Source organism: Haliaeetus leucocephalus, unplaced genomic scaffold (genome assembly GCF_000737465.1).
Source record: "Haliaeetus leucocephalus isolate CR32 unplaced genomic scaffold, Haliaeetus_leucocephalus-4.0 Scaffold536, whole genome shotgun sequence".
NCBI classification, from domain to species: domain Eukaryota; kingdom Metazoa; phylum Chordata; class Aves; order Accipitriformes; family Accipitridae; genus Haliaeetus; species Haliaeetus leucocephalus.
In genome coordinates, this window is record NW_010972972.1 from 1479395 (window position 1) to 1500730 (window position 21336).

The 21336-nt window shown below is 35.8% G+C and overlaps 1 protein-coding gene across 5 annotated transcripts in view; it reads right to left on the reverse strand.

The window, feature by feature from the left end:
* PICALM (phosphatidylinositol binding clathrin assembly protein) overlaps window positions 1–21336 on the reverse strand; it is a 69516-nt gene that overhangs the window by 31019 nt on the left and 17161 nt on the right. For all 5 annotated transcript variants that reach the window (XM_010576569.1, XM_010576568.1, XM_010576566.1 and 2 more), the window contains exons 2-8: window positions 9808–9950; window positions 7495–7570; window positions 6130–6232; window positions 4088–4181; window positions 3450–3561; window positions 1983–2089; window positions 731–772 (exon numbers count right to left, since the gene is read on the reverse strand). In XM_010576569.1, coding sequence (XP_010574871.1) covers window positions 731–772; window positions 1983–2089; window positions 3450–3561; window positions 4088–4181; window positions 6130–6232; window positions 7495–7570; window positions 9808–9950 — 677 coding nt within the window. The remainder of the gene's footprint in view (window positions 1–730; window positions 773–1982; window positions 2090–3449; window positions 3562–4087; window positions 4182–6129; window positions 6233–7494; window positions 7571–9807; window positions 9951–21336) is intronic.

A 21336-nucleotide genomic window follows, 5' to 3' on the forward strand; every position in this document is an offset into this window, starting at 1 on the left:
CGGCCGAACAAAAAAAAAAAAAAAAAAAAAAAAAAAGAAAAAAGACCTTCAGGAACAGATTTGAAGAATCTAAGGTGAAGCACATCAGTAGTTAGAAGACTTTCAGAGAATGCAACTGTTGGGCAACTAGTACAACGGCTCAGAATACTTATACCACATCTTGGCATCCTGTACATATTTAATTACTTAAAATATCAGGTGATGTACTCTCCTCACTACATTACTTTGTCATAATGACTCACCAGTAAGTACTGAAATATGTCAAGGAAGCTAGCAAGCAGACAACTGAAAGCAATCAGTATTTCAAGAGACACTAAGAAGGAAATTGTACCTAAAGTCATTTCTATGTGCACGCTCTGCAAGCCTTCACAATTATTTAAATGGGCATACAGCCAAAAGCAAGCTTGCTAAGAACTACAGCTTCACAATGTCATGTAAAAGTTTCATTATGTGAACTCACAGATATAAATTGCATCTTCAAGCATGATAGAAATAAGGTCATCTTAAAACTCAATTAGAGTAAGACAGAAATGTTCTCTAATATTTTAGAGTAGGATCACTGCATATAAAAGCCAGGCTCTGACAGAGGTTGGATTTAATCACAAACTTGGAAACAACTTGGTGACAATGTACGCAAGAAAGCATAAGTGAATGCCATAATGCCAAGTTTTTCTCATTATGCAACCCCAAAACAGGCATGTAGTTGCAAACACATAATAGGTTTATCTACCTGTGAGAGATCTGGTATGTCTCCTCTGTCAATTCCAACTTGCTGTAATAAAACAAATGAGCTTTAGAACCTGTTTGGTTTTGTTAAAGGCAGAGATGCTCAAAAAGTAAACAACATTAAGATTAAGTCATGTAAAAAGCACAAACCTGTCCATATACATTTTAAATCTCCACAATCTGAACTCTATAATGATTGGCTATAATAAATTCTTCCGCTAAATGTATACACATTTGAAGTAGGCATGTTAGAGACATTTTAACAGATACAACCTTAGAAATAAAACAGAGTAAGAATCAAGTGTTTCAGAATTTTAAGGCTAGAGAAGTTTGCTTATCCCACAATTTATGCGGTAATTTCTCAGACCTACTGATATAGAGCATATATTTTCTAAAACAAAGCACCTTCAAAGTTTTGTAAAGAAGCTGTTTTCTAAAATGCAGATCAAACTGAAGATGTTCTGCAGCAGTATATATATTGTTACAATAGAAAGATTAATACTCTCAGCTTCAGTTGATAGTGTTATGAACTGAAGGATAGCTGAAGGCAGTATCTCCGATAGAGATATTCTGTCAGGACAGACAGTGAGCCAAGCTTTACGGCTTAATTTTTTGTTAAGAAAGATATGAATAACAAAGGAAAGCAAAACAAGAACAGGAGCACACATCTCAACTGAGGAATTCCATAATACTAGGACATCAGTTCAGCAATGCTTCAGAAACAAGAATGTAACAGACTACATTTTTAAAAAAAACCACAAACAAAATGTTTTCCAAAGTAACTGCTTTTTCCTCTACAAACACACCTAAAGCCAAGACATATTTAAAAAAATAATCACATGTTCATCTACTTGTCTCAATTTCTTATTTGTGAAGCTGTTATTTCATCTAAAACTTATGGCAGAATTATGGGTTTCGTACTAGAATACAGCTAGAATCATAGAAAGCTGCAGATGACCATGAAGCTACTTTATTAGTTTAAAGCAAGGTTCTTCTTCAAAGAAAGCTCACAATTATTATGTAACCAAGGAAATTTTAAAATGCATATTTATACACCCTCCTCAAGTAAAAGATAAGCCAATAAGTATTCTGTAGTCAGGTTTTTCAATACAGTCCTCAAATGAACTAATTAGGGTAGAGACTGACAAGATGACCCTGCAATTAGGCTGGAAGGAAAAAGTATCTGCTTTGTGAGAAAATAAGCACTTTATAAGCTGTTTCAAATAAAGAGCAAAGTTTGGCTGACTGAAGTTTACCTCTGCGACTTTAAGGAACTCTGAGATCCGTGTCATTCTAGTGAGGAACTTCTTATATATATCAAGGCCTTCTTTGCACTGGTTCTTTTTCATATCAAAGTATTTTTCTATAAACAGTAAGAATACTTGCATTAAATAAGAAATGAAGCATTCTGCAAAGGATATGCAAAGCAAAAGCATACAAAACAAGACAAACAGAAACTGCCTGCAGACTTGTTTTGTTATGTTAACTGAAGAAGTCACTATGCCTAACTTGCACCAAATGACAAAAGCTCTGTGGAACATGACCTAATGATCACATGCATGCAATTACACCTTACCTTGCAGGTACTAGATCTCACAAAAGCATAACCACCCTGAAGAGGACGATCAAGTTTAAAAAAAGGTCACCCAAAGAAATGTAAATTAATCCTCTGGGGGGGCGAAGGGGGGAGCAATTTTACAATCTGGCAGTTAAACATCTGCTCTACTCCAGTGGCCACATATCAGGCAAGAGTTTGATGTTCTCTGCCAGACCGATGCCTCTTGTTATGGTGTGGTCTACAGCGAGGTACAACTGATTACAAAACATTGGTGCTGAAAGCGAGAGGGTCCCACCCTCCTTGAAATAGCACTTTCAAGGCCTGTTTCTATATTAAGTTTCACTCAAACCATGAGTGAAAGCAACTGCATGCTAGTTCATCTTACTGAGGGAAAGAAGTAGACAGGGGCTTCAGACTGGAAGCATGACTGTCCTTTACTGACTAATTCTGGATTTTCCTTTCCATTTTGCAAGCATTGGGTAGTAACGGCAATCAGGTAGCTTGATCCAATCACAGAATACAACCAAATCAAGCAAATCAACAGATTACTTTCAACTTAATTATTTTCCAAATTTAGGCTCCCCTGCATCTCCAGTGTGTGCAAGTGAAAGGGCCTGAACCTGGAGTTTGTAATTCCCCTTAAAATATATAAGATATGCTTTAGAAACATAAGCCAACCAATCATTAAAATCAAGCAATATTAAAGTTTCAATAGCCGAGCAATCCCAGATACTGTGACTGCAAATTTGTAACTGACCATAACTTTTGCCACTTAAAAAGAAACAAAACCTGATCTTGCTTCTTAAAGAAAAAAAAAAAAAAAAAAATTGGTATCATGATTCAGGTTTGCCACACAGTTCAATGAGACAACCCCCCCCAAACACCATAAAAAACCCACAAAGCAGCCCAAAAAAAAAAAAAAAAAAAAAGAAGAAAATCTTGAATGGGCTTTGCTTTCAGAAATTTACCCAGCCCTGTATACAATGCAATGGAAAATGCAATTGGACAGAAAAACCCTGAAAATAAATCTGAGTTGGAAATAACAATAATATTTTGGTGTTTTACTGTAGGACTATTTCAACTTCTCAAAAAAGAGCAGCTCTTCGTGATTGTTTACCGAGCTCCCTCCCCAAATTTTAACATTGCAGAAGGCAGTTATATTTACCCAAGAGGTTAATAATCCCTTCGTTATATGCCGCAAAGAGTCTAATGGCATCTTTGAAGAGGAGCATGAAGGCAGCATTAATTACACCATTTGTAAGTTCATTGCTATTGACCTAGGAAAATCAGAAAAAAAGTTAATTTAACTGAATTGATCCCTTATTGGAAAACTCCTAGTTGAACTCCAGTACTCTATCCCAAGGCATGCTTTCCAATCATCTCACTGGCTATTAGTGGAAAGTAGCAGCATAGCAAATCAATGCAGGATCTCTCAGCACAGAATTAAATCAAATCGTTTTAGCAGACATTTTTGTTAACTCATGTTAATGCTAAATAATATAGCTAGAAGACAGAGGGCAGAAACAATCAACTTTTAAATGAACAATTCTTCTTTGCACACAGTCTACACAATAAACAACACTAATTTAGCACAAAGCATTCTCTCCAGTGAGCACTGTATTTCTTTTTTTTCTGATTTCTTGGGGGTATACCAGTCAACAAAACAATTTGTGCTCTTTAAGCTGTGCAGATAACATGGAACCAAGTTCAAGACCTTTAATCTTGACCTATTTTACAAGCTTGTGCATGTTTGTACAACAAAGTCAATAGTATGTTAAGACACACACATGCTTCTAAACTTACATTGAAGTCAAGAAGTGCATCCATTTGATTTTGTATAATTGGTACAGTTTTTAGGAGTTTTTCTGTGCTCATTGTTCTCATCACTCCATCAGCCCTGTTATGCAAAACAAAAGAAAATTCTTCACCTGAATTTTGAAGGCAATTGTTAATGAGAAACATAACATAGAAAATAAAACAGGTCATGAGAGAAAACATTTAAATCATTGCCATTCAAAGCAGGCATTTTGGTGTTTAGGAATGCTGTCTAGCCAATACAACTGTAATAACTGCAGTGTACAAAAGCAACAACTTTTTTCTAGCCAAAATATGAATCCAAGATGAATTTTTATTCAGAAGAAATGAAACTGATAGCGCTCAGGAATATAGCAGAGCTACGATGCATCAGGTAACCAAAAAAATGCTCTGAAGGTGATTTCTGAAGCAAATTTTTACCTATGCTTTTTCCAATCACCTGATTATTATTTTGTGTCAGTTCGGATGATTTTCTTTCCAACTAAAAGCAGTGAGAAAGAATAAACAAATGTAGCAATATGTGCTCAAGCTTTTTCAGAAAGATTAGAGAGGCTACATGACACCTCCTTTTAATAGCTGACTACCAATATTTGGTTGTTTATTAATTGTCCAGATTGAATAGAGTAAGACCAAAAATATCCAAGAAAAGCAACAACAGAGGAAGAGATTAAATCATCTCAGTGACAAGAAACAACTGCTTTCTGTAAGACAAATCAGACAGCCTTGCAGTTCACCAGCATGCACACAGCAAACCAAATGTTTCCAGCAAGTGCAAATCTCACAGTGCATCTGCACAGAAAAGGCTGTGGCTGTTCTCCAGGCTGGAAGGCAATGGGGAACACACTGCTTCCAGCTTTCTGCTCTTTCCACTCATGCTGTATGCTCCCTGCTAACAGCAAACAGCAACTGCAATAAACTTAATGTGGCAGGGCATGGGTGCAGAGTCCCTGAGAAAAACCGAGGTGTGGAAAAGGTAGATTGCTGCCACCAGAGCAGTTATTCCTGCTGGCTCACAGAAGGACCTCCAGGCATGTGCTGTGGCCTAAATAATTCACCTCACTGGGCCTAAAACACCTGATTATAAAACAACTGCCTCTCTCTCTAGTGTACCTGCAGCCACCTGACCACACACACGTCCTATACGTGGAAAAGGCTAAGTTTTCCGTGTTGTTGGGACTCCAATCATCTCTAAAGGCAGAAAGAGCAAAAGGAGCCCAAGCATTCCCCTTTTACTTTACCATCACATTTCAAAACAAAATGGACTGTACAGTATTAGCAAGGAGGTATAAGGGATCTGGACAGTGTTCTCAGGCCAATTTCAAATGCCTTTGTAATACTAATGCAAGGTATCATTAGACAGCCCACTACCACAGGTAACTCATTTAACTGTTTTAAGTTGAGATTTTTGTGGGTTAAGAATTAAGTTTTAGCATAAATATAAATTATCCTGTGTATGGATGATAAAAGATGCCCAAACATAAAACTAAAATTACATTTTTAAACTTTAAAAAGCACTGCATACACAGTTGATGGACAAAGACGGAAAGATTTTCAACCATGACCAGTACATGCTCTCCAGCCTTCCTGATGGAAGAGATCTCCAGCTTAATTCCGTTGTGCACTATAACGTGCAATTTACCCAACTACTGGTGCTCTGCACTGTGTTATTTTACATGTAAACAGGCACCTACTCTCAAACAACCGATTTCTCTTAAAGGAGCTCACTTTCCAGGGAAAATTTTAATTCCTGTAGACAGAATAGCATCTACTACTTTGATGCATACCATTTTTTAGTTCTTTGTATTGAACTGTTAATGTTTAAAGAAGTAAAATCACAACAACTGAAGTAAAATATTTTTGCAATATACATAACTGGGCAGTTGAGCCTTTCTGTGTCATGGGAGATACTCAACTGAGAAAAGCAGACATTACTGTCTGTACTAAGCTGGAGCCAACATTGGTATTTTCCACTTGAATTGCAGGACATAAGAAAACCCCTCAAGATTAGAGAAGCAAAATACAGTCCTTACCCTCTTTTTACTTTTGTGAAGTCAAAAGCCACTTGTCTATAGGAAACTGCCTTTTCATTCAGATATCTACTATACCGTCTGATAAATGTTGACATGTCATAACCTAAAAAACAAGTTTCAGATGCTTATTACTTACCTAGTCAATTAAAGATCAAGAACTTTACTCTAAATAAAGTGCAGATACTAACACAAGACAGCTTCATTACATTTTGGCCTGATTTTGTATAGTTAATCTGTTACAAAACAAACCATGTATGTCATTGTATTCACCATGTAAATCAAACAGACAATACTGCAAATATCTAGAAGACCTCAACTACATAGAAGTTTACACTTAACTTCCTAAGGAAATTACTTCCAAAAGCAAAACAAAGTATTTTTATACAAGTTCTCTCATACGATATAAGTTACTATCAAAAAAATTACATGATGCATTCACAAAGATGCAAACATCAATTCCACAACACATTCTCCCATTTAAAACTGACTAGAGAAAAAAAGGCATTGAAGGAAACATTAAGACATGACAGAAATTTTCCTATGTTAAAGACAGTGGCAATAGAAAATATTTTTATAACTGCCAATCTAAGGACACAGAATAAGAAAAAGATCTGTTCATAATCTATCCTGAGACTGTGGAAGTTAAGACTCAATAAAATGAAGTAATTTGGTAGACCCTTGGTTATCACTGAGAAGGTTTCTGTCCCCAGGCAACCACTCTGTGTGCCTGGTGTAGTACACCTGTGGCAAAAATTAGAAGCAGCTATATAAAAAGTAATGCAGAAAGTAAGAAACCACCTCAGGAGAAAAAAAAAAAAAGATAACAGCTACGTGTATGATCAGAACTGCACTGAACAGCAGCGTAACAGTTTGGAAGGGTATTTCAGCTGAAAAATCTGAACCAGAGAAAAACTTATTTGCGCGTAGAATTAGTTTCAAAGATGGACAGAATGGTCTTTGAACAATTTCCCAAAAAGTTATTTATTTTTTTTAAGCACAGTTCTTGTCTCACTGACATGCTGTATCTAATGTACACATGATGCATTTTTTGAAATTTAACTTACTAATCAAAATATACCTCTCCAAATGGAGAAATCTCTTCAGAATTAGGAGGAATACCAAGTCAGATCTGTTTAGCTAAGAAAGCTAGAAGCATTTATAAGTAAGCCTTTCCTAAAAGATGCAACAAATTCCTCCAGCAGACAGCTTCTGCCATGCCACAATAGCATTTTAAATTAAGAAATGCAGTCTGGGGTAAAACAGACAGAAAAATTACTTCCTAAGTTACATAGTCCATTAGTGTTACCAAGTTGTATTTACTGTCCCCCAGCACACTACTAACTTTTTCATTAAAAGACACCTTACCTTGCAATCCACTTTTGTCTAGGAAATTGCTCAAATTAAACAATGTGTTTCTGGACGCCAGATACTGGATAAAACGCTAGAAAGGAAAAATTTAAATGCTTTTAGTATATTACCAATGAGCTGGAATTGAGGTAACAGTACTAGAAACAATTTCAATCCAGCTTATGAAATTCAGTTTTTATGCTTTAAGACTGATTTCAGATCTGGAAGCTATTACAAAAACTCAGCTAAATTTTCAAATGAAGCTAGTTACTATTTTTTATGTAAAAATCTGTGAACAAAATCAAAGTCACACAGATATTGCATGAAAGCCTCTGACTGAAAGACTCTTGTTTATTTTAAGCCAGAATATGGAACTGTAAACTCCTGAAAAAAAATCACTGCCAATACATTCTCATTTTACATGCTCACAATTGTTTCACTAACTTCAATTTTATAACAGTTGATTTCATTTTACCAATTAGGCAAGGCATCTTTGCTCATCATACAATTTTAATAGTACTTAGCTTAAACATGAAAACAAGGTCATATAAAGATTAGTTTGCTTATAAATCAAATGTTAAATAAAGATAAGAATCCCTATAAAACGTTAACACAGTATCACCCTTAGTACATGTCATTAGTTACACATAATTCTGAATTACGTTTCAGAAAAATGAATGATGCTATTTTCATTTTGTGAAGACATTTCAGATCACTGGCACCACATCTTATTTAGTAAGAAAAATAATTTTGTCTTATGAACCACTGTATAGAGAGCTGCTACAAAAATATACCAATCTTTCATTTGTAATAACATTTTGACAGAGGAAAAAATAGTTCTGATTAGTGTAACATGTACTACCAAATGTTCTTCATTAGCATAAACACATAGGTTACATAGAAAAAACACTGGAGAAGGGTAAAAGCACTCAGTACCTAGCTATAAATGAATTAAGCAAAAGCTGGAGGACCAAACACTTTTCAGTCTTACAAAGGGATTTACAGATTCTCCATAAACTTCTAGACATTTTCATAAGCACTCACTTTCCATGTTCATTGTTCAAGTACTACTTCTAGCTGTGAAAAATTTCATCTTGAGCAGCTATCTTACCCTCATTACTTCTCTAACACATTTGGCAAGCAAAATCTTTGGCAGTTTTATTCTTAAGTGGAAAGTATTTCAGAGTGGTCCCATGAAATACCTTTAATTACTGTGAAGTGTATTGATATCAGTTTAAAATTTATATGACTCGAAGTGCAAGCACAGCAAAAGTGTATAGACCCTATTTTAGAAAGTGTCAATTATCCCAGTGATAATGCTTAAAGTCAACATGAGAAGTTTGCCCTCTTGTGGCTTACTTAGCTTCAAAGTATAGATTTTCACCAAGACCAGAAATACTCCATAGCTGAACTGCAAGAGAAACCAATATATATATATTTTTTTAAAACTTAAACCCCTTCACAACACAGCCAGTCAGCCAGAGGAAGCAGTTACATGACCTATAAGAACTTGAATGCAACCTGAAATGAAAAGTTTTGGTCCTCTCCACAAAATCCTACTTGCAATTCTCTAAAGCTTAATTCCAAATTTCATATTTCTAAAGCTTGATTCCAAAGTTCATATAGCTTACATTATACTGACTGTTTGCAGTAAAAAGGAATGTTTACAAACACTTTCTAAGAGAGCCTTAAAGTATAGTTTGGGTTTTTTTTAAAAATGCAGAAAATTCAAGTTGCTGCTATGCTTGGCATCTCGAAAATATAAGGCCCCAAAGGAATTCAAGTTGTGGAACAAAAGCTGCTTATTCCTTTTTGTTTAAATTGGGGTTTTGTTTAATTGTTCTACAGTATTTGGTGTTACTTAGATGCTCATACTCAAAGCCAGATCACAGGCACACATTTGCCTTCACTGCAAAAGTTTAAGGGGTGATGGTGGAAATCTGCTCAGAATCAAGTTATCTGGGGGAAAAGACCATCCGAATTAACTAGAGCATGAACCAAAAAATGCTTCCATTTTAAGCTTTCAGAATTCCATTCAAGATAATTTCTGTTGGTTTTGTTTGGTTTGTTTCTTATTATTAGAATAACACCACAGAAAGAGGTACCTCCAGCATTCAGGACACTGACTTTTGATTCTAGAATTAACAACTTTAAAGTAGAAACAAACTAAGTAGACAAACATATAATGAGACCTGTGTTCATGCAGAGTTAAGACAGAAAAAGGTAAAAATACAGATCTTCTTACAAAGATAATTAGTAGAAGCATTTAGCTGACATTTATAGGAATGAAGTTCTGTAACTGTTCTCAGGTGTATCATTTTTTTGTATTACCTCATTTCCATACACCATTAGATGATGGGTTGTGATGAGAGATTTGAAGACCACTACCCAGCTACTGTTGGTAGTTCTTTCAAACAAACTGTCTGCCAGTTGTGGGATGTTCACATTCATCTCATTTGTGCACTGGATTAAATCTGCAATACAGAAATTTTTATTATTATGAGTTCTGTGAAGGAAAATTAATAACATACCAAAAAATAAATCAGTACACTCATTTTATATAGTAATATTTTCTATGAAAACTGAGGGGCTTTCCAGTAAAATAAATTATTTCTTGAAAAGCACCATGGCACTAGTCTAGCACTTGAAAAGCACTAGTCTACCAGAACCTTGTAATACAAAATCCACTCTGCTCACTGCCAAGATTCCTGGTCCTCAATTGCTTTTGCAGTTGCCTTAGAAGGTCCTGGAACACAAGTATTATAACGATTTACACTATCTCTGACTAACAACTCCCAGCTTTCAAACATCTAAAGCATTAACAGCAAAATAATTCTTACATGCTACCACTTAATCGAGTTTTACTGGAAAATCATGACTAGAATTAATTGTAAATCTCAGATTTCTGGCCTCTTTATGGACCAGTAAACCCTTCTAGACATCGGTTCAATGTGAGTAATAAAAGATTAAAATACTGCTTAGTCTTGATACAATGCAATCAACACCTTCAAAAGGGCACAGGAAACGTGAAGTGAAAAAATGAGCCCCTAGCTACAGAAGCTGACAGATTAATTTAGTTACAACAAAGCGGGTTGTTAACTGAAAAGATGGTTAGCGGGTTGGCTAGCTAAATCCAATTTTTGCTCAACCTGGACTTCCAGTAGACAAGATCTAGTGACTCTTCAAATAGTTGTTAAAAAAAGTTACCTTATCTTTCTTCTAGATTTGCTACTGTCACAACTGTATAACCACGAGGAGCCATGCTTATAATACAACCAATACAATAACATGTAATAATCCAGTAATTTATTTCCAAATGGTGATGAAGGAAGAGATGACTTAAGATCATGATGCTACAGTGATAAAAACAACAGAAGCAACTATATTAACATCCAAACGTGATGTAACACAGCTTGCTAGCATTCAATATGAAGCTTAAACTTAATGCAACATAGTACTGATGACATTTTACTACTATTACCACCCCAAAAATAAAACAGCAATTTTCACTCAAACTGCCAGCCCTGCCAAAGGCCATAGCTCAATAAGGATCAAGACTTGAGTAAGCCCTATGCCTGCCTGTCTATGGGCTACTAGAGTTTTAACTGGAAACATCTGTTTAATCTGAAGGGAAACGTTTAACCTTTGAAGACAGTTTTATGCCCTGCTATGAACAATCGTTCATCAAGGACTCCTAAAAGACAGGACCCTCCTTCAGCCCCAGAAGGAGGTAAGCATGGCTACCACAAACTCAGAACTAGTATGGTCAGAACTGAAAAAGCTGCTATTTACAAGTTTAATTATTAAAGGAAGCAAGCAGGAAAGGATTTGCACATTCAAAATGTAATGAGATGGAGAGATTAGCCATTCCTTTATCTACAAGTAAAACTGTGATGACTTGATGACTACAGGCATTCATGACCTCATTTTTAAGTCACGGTTATCTATTATTGGATGATGATTTGGGGCTGTTAAGACAATGCTAGGATATTACTCAGCAAGAGACATGCTCTGAACTGGATCATTAAAACCAAGCCCTGCAGCTTCTTGATCTTCAGGTCTTCCCACCTAAGTAATAACACAAGTAGTTTTGTGCAAGGCTATCTGGCAGGTACGCACATTAAACACAAAGGTATATGCATCACAGGATGTCATGTCATACATTTTGGTATAAGAGGTGCAAATGCATATTAGAAAGCGAGAACTTCTGTTCTTAAATGCAACATTTACCAACTAGTCAACAGTAACAAAGAAAGAGGTGCCACTTGAAAATCCACCATCTAAAATTACTAAAAAAACTATTCCCATTCTAGATGATATTTTCTGCTGGAAGAAATGTTTTCTGAAACACCATTGGACTTCCAAATCATGTTTTGGTATCTCTTGCAGTGTGTGAAAGAAAACAGGCTCTGTAACCCAGCAGAAAATCATCCCTCACAGAACTGATGAGCGTTTATGTGAAAAGCATACGAATGAACTTGGGGGAGGGCGGGGGGAGAGGGCAGGCACGTTAGGAAGGAGAACTAGTAGTAGCCAACTGGGAGAGAACATAGGCAAGAACAGAAGTAACACTGGCAAGTCTAGCCTTGAATGAAAGGAATTAAGTTTGTAAATGCAAACAAGGGAAAGTCGCTGCGATACCACAGTTACTACAAACTAAGTTTAGCAAAACATGAAGTTTCTTTCTCTACAAAATGCAGGTTGAACAACAGAGATGCTTAATAATCTGGTATGTCCTGATACCCCAAAGTGCCTACATCATATACATTACAGAAAAGTTACATCTGTCTAAAAGCTTCTTTGAAAGTATTTGCATGGACAATGCTAATTAGATAAAGAAATATTTGCACAGTTAAATCCAAATTAGATCAGCAATTTTTGTGCTAACCATAGCATAAGAAGCATAGTACAGACGCAGAAGACAGTACCCTGCATCCCACACTGCTGCACTGCCTGTTCAGAAAGACTGTCATATATAGTGTTCTTGCTTTTTTATCCTATTCCCACAGACACCCTTCATTAAGTGAGAGGAACAAATATATAATTATTTTCACATCCTACACTTTACACAACTCGTCTCACACCCACCTATGAAAATACTAGCTATGTATTTTGAAACATAAGTGCCCAAAGCAACATATCTCAAGACTGCTCGTTACAGGGTATGGTATGAGCGATACCACAGGCAGGTATATAACCAAAGGGCACAGCACTAAGGGGAACAGCTTTAACCTTAGAAAAGAACAAAACCCAACCAAGCAAAAAACGAAATCAAGCAAAAAAGGATAACCCTTGGTAAAAGTGTGATGACTGTTTCATCTTCCATCTTCTTATCACAGGAGAGAAGGAGGAGGATTGAATGCTTACTACCCCCATCAAAACTACAGAAAGTAAACTCACTCTCTTTATTGACCTTCTGCATTAATGCCCACAACACCTCATAGCTGAAAAGGAACTCCTGGGAAGTACAAACCACCTAAAAGCTGCTAAAACTTCCACAACATAAGACACACAGCATACAGATATTAAACATTGATCATTGTTTCAAAGGCGGCAGCAGTTAACAAGAATTTTAAGTTAAGCTTGCAGCTGGCTGGGACAGTTGTACGAGGGAAGCTTAGACAGCAATGAATGCAGAGTCATATCCACAGGGATAGCTGGAGACAGCCCAGAAAAAGGCCATCAGGATGGCCAGGGCTTAGAGTACATGATGCACAAGAAGCAGTTGAAGGAGGTGGGTTTATTCCATCTGTGAAATGGAAGGCTAAAGGCAAGGAGGGGGAATATAAACTCTACCTTCACAGTCAGATGTTTCTTGGAGGCTCACAGCAGAAGGATGAGAGGCAGCAGTCATGCTGCAACAAGGGAAATTCTTATCAGATCAAGAAATTAAAAACCTTCACAGTCAAAGTGATCAGGCACTAGAGCCCATAAGCAATCAGATCTTTTAAAGTTTGACATGGTTTAAGCAGGGGGTTTATTAGAGGACCTTCTGAGGTCCCTTCCAACCTAAAGTAATCTACATTTTTATGTACAGTCTATGGAAAGAGAATGAGAAAATGGAGACAGGCAAAAACAAACAAGTGACTTACGAAGTAAGTTAAAGTCCAAAAGAATAGTCCAACAGGAGTATAATTGTGAAGATTTCAAAACCTTAGACGTATTTAAGTGATTGATAAGACTTTTGTTTTGACAATCTCCATTTACCTACCTACACTAAAATCATACACCAAATTTCAGCAGAGATGTCAAAACTAGACTTTCCTAAAAAAAAAAACAGTTCTAGTTTGTTTTTAAATATGGTTTAGTTTCTTCTATTTTTGTTATAACAGTTTAAATTTTTACCACTAAATGACTTTCACATAATTCAGTTCTGTTTGAGTTTATGGCTTTTTTCCAACAAAGCAAAGATTTTGCAAACAAAGGTCTGGACTACAGACGTTTCAGTAACACTGAAGATTTGCAACTGCACCTCTACAAAAGCAACTGTATTGCCTAACCCTGTTGAAGTTCACTAGTACAAAACATGCAATAAAATACTGCATAATACTCTGGGTAAGAAAAAGAATGTTACTTACACTCCCAACGAAGATAACTACAGTCTTTACAACTGTTCAGCCTTCATTACAGGAAAGAATCAAACTCTTCATTGCTTTACACAATTGATAGTTATAGGTGAGAGAAGTACAAAGGTAGAAAGTACAGTAAAAGTACAGCAAGACTGAAGATTCATATCCAAGAAATGAGCAGCGATCATCTACACAAAGCAGCTACTACAAGGCTATGATGTTCATTTGAAGTACAGCATCTACTCCACACTAGGCATGTAGATGTGGATTAGCCAACCCATGGTAAGTGATTATATGATTCTTAACCCAGAGCAAACATGAGGCAGTCAGGCTAGATGGCAATACATCAAAGGCATCTGCCACAAATTATCCTAGAGAACACGTGTGCTTTCAACATGTGCCTGTGACCTGACTCCTCGCGCAGAAGAACCTCATTCTGTGCTAAGCAGCCTCCTAAGACAAAGCTATGAAAAACTAGTTTATTTCCCCACAAAAAGATCCATTGGGTAAGATGAACATGTTTTTATGAATTTCTTTCCAGAATCTTACCCATATTAATTCGCAGTAAGACTATAAAAGTTTGGCGTGAAAATAGGCTTCACTAACTCAGACTGTATAATTTGCAGTAACCTGAACAGTAAACTGAATGTAAGCCAGAATTATGTACTTCATGTACTGATTATTTCCAATGGTTTAGCTATACCTCTCATTTTGAACAACGTTTCTATCCGTAAGTATCAACCTAAAAACATTTACAAGAACCAGATCTTCCAGGCCAGAAAGCGTGCCCAAGCCTCTAGTTACTCCAAAATAAGTCAAGCAACTGTGACAGATTCCCATCTTGCTAACCATTGCTTTTTCATCTATTATACCAAAGATGCTATCTAGAGTGAGCACATAAGAGGTTATATTTTCCAACATGCTGACAGTTGTTTCTTTTTATAATGTGAGAGACAGTATCCATCCAGTAAGCAGGCAATTGAAATATTGATCATTCAACATTAGTAGGCACATACAGTGCCAAGAGTTAAATACATTACGCTCTTCAGTAAAAAAAAAAAACCAAACAAAAAACAAAAACCCAAAACCATAAAGGGAGAGTAAGGTAAATGACATCCTAGTTAGTTAATTCTTTATTTACACATTCTGTCAGATACAGATGAAATTCAGATGAAATCAACCCCTCATAATAAGGTTTGGCCAAACACCAAAAAGCCTGAAAATGCTGAACTGCTTTGCCCAGTAAGCCACCCACCCATTCTCTACATCTCATTGAATCTGAATTCATATTTGATAAAACGACTAAAAAGGTAAGACAATTCTGGTGCAAGATTAGGCAGTTGAGCTTGCCTGGGACAAACTGCTGCAAAATAAGTTTTTTTAAACACTTATGTGGAAATTACTTGGGAATAGAAATTATTCTAGATTACATACTGCCTTCGTAAATTGGGAAGCTACAGCAGAATAAGTGATCCATGGAACAGCATCTCCAAGTAACAGTTGCAATAAAGGAGCTCATTACCCCAGTGCTGATGAAAAAAATTAATGAAAATACCACAATATATGTTGCTTCCAGATAGGCTAAATTTAGTCTAAAACAGGACCAAAAAAGTCTTCAGAATAAGAGCACTTTGCTCTTGATTCACATGTTTGTGCATATTGCAGTTTTATGAAGTTGACTGGAAAATGATTAGGAAACAAGTACTGCAATCCTGGGAAACAGCTCATATACAATTTTTAGACTAACTACAACTAGAAAATAAAATAAGTCACAGGCCCTGCCAGAAACTCAAGAAGTTTGCTTTGTAAGAATTAGCCCAATTTATTTATTTTTAAAAAGATATTAAAATCAGAGCTCAACAAGAAGAGCTCCACAAGACAAGCAGACCACTTTACTACCACTCCTGTTTAAATGATCCAGTTTTCACACTGAAGCTATCTAATACGTGAGTGGCTTTGCTCAGATGGCATGTTTTCTTTTGATCCCTGCTAGAGGTACTACTGTAACAAAAACTTAGTGTCCCCCAAAACAGCTTCTTACAGGAATCAGGCCTGTGTTTGACATTCACCCACGGTCATAGAAATTGGTATCACAAACGCAGGACTGCACCTTAGTGCAAGATTCAATATGGAAATGGCCATCTGAACAACAAAAGGGGCAAAATTTTCCTTAATGTTTATTTTAACTTCAGAGACTAACAAACACTAGAAGTACAAGGCATGATTAAAGACAGGCATGTATACCTTTACCACATTAAACAAATACATGATTTCTCCCAAGCCAACATAAAATCAACATAAAAAAGACACTACAGATGATTAATCAAGTAAACCATATGTTAACAGCCTGAGCTTACCTATTCAGAATATGCACATACTTAGCTCCAGGTTCAACAGGAGTCTCCAATTTATTCTGTGATCTTCCACAAACACACATTTACACAGCTACGCCTAATAATAAGTCCTATATATGAATAGTTCTTTGATTTTTTTTTTTAAACATTATTAAAATACCACCCTATTAAATTAAGCAAACAGCTGATTTCTTTGTATCATTACCTTTGGGCAGATCTGCATGTTACATATCTCTGCCCTACCACAAGGTATTGTCAAAGCTTAAAGGTCATTCTGAATAGACTACATACTTTTCAGATAGCATATACGGCTTTATTTCAGATAAACTCAATGCCCAGACAAGGAAAAATACTATGATAAAAGGGATGAATATTTAATCACACACAAATTAAAATTTGAAACATGAAAAATTCTTAATACCCTACTCTTCCAGAATAATCATAATCTAAATACTCTAAAATACAAACTACCAGAAGTTCAGTATGCCAGGAGCGTAAGTGAAGTTACCCAACAAACTCTATGAAGCTGTCAGAAAGCTCTCATTTGCTTTAACATTTCATCTGTTCTTAACAGGATTAAAGCCAAAAATCATTATTAGAATTTAAATACATATTGATGGATCCAAAGTGTAAGCCAAATATGCATCAGATCAAGTTTACCTAATTGGTAAATTTATAACTGAAGCCAAAACACATCGCAAAGCCATTTCTTTTTTAAATATAAAAGGAAACTTAAAACATTTATTCAATGAGTTGAGTAATTATTCTTATGAAAGTATGTCCACACAGAGGAGTTCAATGGAACACAATCCATTTAGCACATGGATTAGCTTTCAAACTGAGGATATCTCAGTTTATATCTCTTAAACTGTCATGCCAGTGACTGACGTTCTATGTGCATGAGAGAACACTTGTGGCTAATCATTAATGGTGGAATATGGGACACTTTCTACATTTAAAATAATTCTCCTGAAGAGTGTGCATTTGCTTACAATCTTTTCCCCTTTCACCTATGGCCACAGTACATGGATTTTAATGCAGTGCTTGAGATTTTAAAAAGCTATTGATACAGGATCATTTTTCCCTCTAGGGGAGCAGTTTCTCCAAAAGACGGAACATTCAAAGCTGAAACACTTTCATTTCATTACACTTTTGAAAATCACATACAGTGGTGAAAATTCTGGTGTCTCCACTTAACCCAACAGCTGAAGCAAAAAAAACCTACCACACCATATAGCTGTCTGCTCTGCTAAGGCTCAAGTTCAATGGCCTTCTCTAGCTGTACAGATTTCAATTCATACTTTACAATTCCCAAGTTATACCACTTTCCACTATGTCAGGGTCTCATTTTCTTATGTTAATACTTCTCACTCTAGAGAAATATTTGATCACTGGAACAGAGCAACAAATGTGAAGTGTTCCCTCATTTGGTAAGCAATCTTAACTGAAACAGAAATGCTGAATATAAAGATCCGTTGCACAGTTCCACAGGTAAGGCATTACCAAGGGCTGGATGAGAACCTCAGCAGGGACACAACTGTTTCCCACATGATGATACAGTGTAGCAGCACCTAACACTGTCAACTGTCTTTAAGAATTAGGTGAAAAATTTCAAAGATCAGAAGTCAGCAAATTTGCAGCAAATTGGTTAACGATCTGATCGGGATTATGCCAATAAGAAGTTTGCCACTAGACAAAAAATTCCCTCCTTTGGTTTTGTGTTAGGAATACATTTACAGCAAGCACTAGTGGTGGTGTAAAGTTTAATTTACTATTTCTAAAGAAATTTTTCGGGTTTGGGATTACTTCCCTCCACCCCCCAAAACAGCTAACATGATCTATGTACCCATGTTGACTTTAAATAGACCCGTCACAGGTTCTGGCAAGGTACACATGCCTGCCACATCTTTCCTTTCCAGGAGGACATGGAAAAGCGTTATGCAATATGGAAAATAGGTGTTATTGAGGAAAAAACAAACAAACAAACAAACAGACACTCCAGTTAAGTTAATGGAACATTTGACAGCAAATCTCGAACGCAGCAGAAACTGAATTGCAGCTGCAAGTTTTCCATGGTCAGTTTTTACTCTGTCATTTGCTGAACTAAGAATTTCTTTTTAGCCTGGGTGGTTTGTGTGAAGTTTAACATGAAAGATTAGAATTACCTAATCTCTCTATATTAGATCTTTTCCTAGTTGCATTGTTTTCTTCAAATTTCCGCAATAGATCATCTTCCTACCTTGAATAGGAGGCAAGTCAAGGTAGTCCCTTGTTTTCAAACATCCAATATAAAGTATCAAGGAGAAGAGTTTTTCGACTGGCTGCTGATGACAAGTATTTTGGACTATGGGAGTTATTTTTTCCACTCACCTTGACAAGCTGATTATGAAGGTAACAAGCACTTATGATATTTCTTATTCTAATTTTATCCAGTTTCAAAAAAAAACCCCAAAACTTGAAATTACTTCACAAATACATACCAGTTTTATTTGAAAAGTTTATGAACTCTAGCAAAACCTCTTGAAAACACTTATAGAACATTTAACATGCACTCTTCTTCAATATTTAAACACTAGAGAATTTAGCTGCACCATGAAAGCATTTTGGACACTTACAAAAAACACAAGAAATCAGAAATACTAAAATAAGAACAAAATACAGAAATTGGCTGTAAAATCAAGTATTAAAATCTACTTCTACAGATTAACAGTTCTGATGACAGTGAACCCTAACACATTCAAATCTGATTCTACACATTCCAATTGACTTTTTAAACCAAAATAACTTAATGTATGCATATGGTAAATTTCTAAATAATTTCCCACGTCTTCCATAGGTGATGTCCTTATTTGAACATGGAAAATAGGATTAGAAAGCCCCTGGATGTAAATAAGTAATTTTCACTAAAGAACCAAACAATCTGTCTAAAAACTATAATCAAAGTAGTTTTGAACATGAATTCAAACATGCAAAATTGTCAATTTTTTAAAATTTATTTCTTCCTCAGATACGTTTGGTAACTGCAAATGAAGCCTGTGCCAAAACAAAGAAACCCCAAATGGCATACTTAAGTGATTAAGCTAGAAAAAGCGAATGATGTTAAATTTCAGTCTGAGCCAGTAAATGTCATTTAATCTGATGGAAGAATATTATGTAACCAGCATGTATTTGAAAACTGACTGATACTTAAATGTTTTCACAATTACCAGAAAATACCTACATTTGCAGTTTAAAACAAAATATGCCATAAACAGTATTTGTTCTAAATTTAGTTTTGTTTCTCTTCTGAATAAACCCACTTGTACCAAACTGCTTTACTAGAAGGAGTTTTCTACAGCAAAAATTCCCAGTGGCTTCACCCAAGTTGCCTCGAGTGGGGGACAAGGAAATCTGGACCACACATTTGTTATAATTAACAATAAAAATTCCAGCTGAAAATTCTTCCTCTGTATATAACATTATTCTAAGAGCTAGATACACTGACTCAGGAAATAATTTATGGAAGAGTTAAAGAAATCTGAGAAGACCCACTCTGTTCAGAGCTTTCCATGTTTAAAAAGGAATGTAATTTAATCTTATTTATATTAGATAAGCAGGATAAAAAAAGGCAGAAAGCAGGTTTAATATAATGTAGAATAACTTGTTCTACAGCCAACAATTTATATTTTCATTTCATCAAGTTGCATCTTGTCTTTTCTTCGAATTCAAATAAGACTATCATGTTCTCTTTCCTACCTAAAACTGCAATTTCTAATTGCAATTCTTAGAAACTACTTTAAATCTCCAACAGTAACCCTGTGAACTCAGCAGTACTGCCTCAGGTACCTCTAACTGTCTAGATTTACTCTTACAGTAACTCTTTGACTAACCGTTACTTCTTACGTTTGAGAACTGTAAAAATTATTACAATACTTTCAGTGAAAAATACAGGTAAAAACGGGTTCAGCTGGGCAACTGCTTCAACGAAAACTTCTCCGAGTAACTATCAAAACTCTTCAGCAAACAAAGCATCAATAAATGAAACAGTAAAAGAAGTTAAAAATAAGGGAAGCATAACTCAAACCAATAGGTAGTCACATTGACAACTTGGTTTGTTGGTTTTTTTTTTTTAATTTTTCATCTTAAGTCCCACATAAAGGTAGGTGCCAAATTACCATTTTGAGCCATGATTCATAATGATTATTCAAAGTCTTCCCTAGTTCCGAATACTGCGGAAATGACAAGTCTGGCTAAGCTACCTTTACAAAATCAATTTCTCAAGACATAGCAGAACATTGCTTCCCAAATAATTTCTTACATTTAAACTTGCTGAGTACCCCCATCATGCTTTAAAGGCTAACATTAAAATACTGCTTAATTTTGTCTCAACAGCTCCAGCCACATACTGTAAATACAATACTCTAACTTCAACTATACTTGTCTCATTAATCCAGAAACAGTTACAGGCACAATTACACAAGTGTTAACTGTACAATGATGGCACATAAACATGTTAGAGCAGTTTAGAAACTGAATATACCAACACCACAATCCTTCCTCTTATCTGCTCATCTAATCAGACACATTTCTCCTTGGAAAAAAATGACAATTTTAAGCTGTTCCCTTTCACCCTGCAAGCATCACCATGTTACACTTCCAGACAAGAGAAGTTGCTGGTATTCTGTTAAGCTCAATTTAAGAAAATAACCTGAACTACCAGATCATCATAGCAGAATGAATAAAGTAAGTTATACATACGTAGGATCACCGAGTTATAGAATAATTCTGCATAAAAGCCATCAACACAATGGAAAAAACACTGTTGTCTGTAATCTACTTCCTTAATGAAATATTTTTCTTTCGATGTTTCCTAACTTTCCAGTCATCTTAATTCAGCTGATCTCCTCTGGATTCTCTAGAGTTTCACTAATATTTTGGGGGGGGGGGGGTTTGGGTTT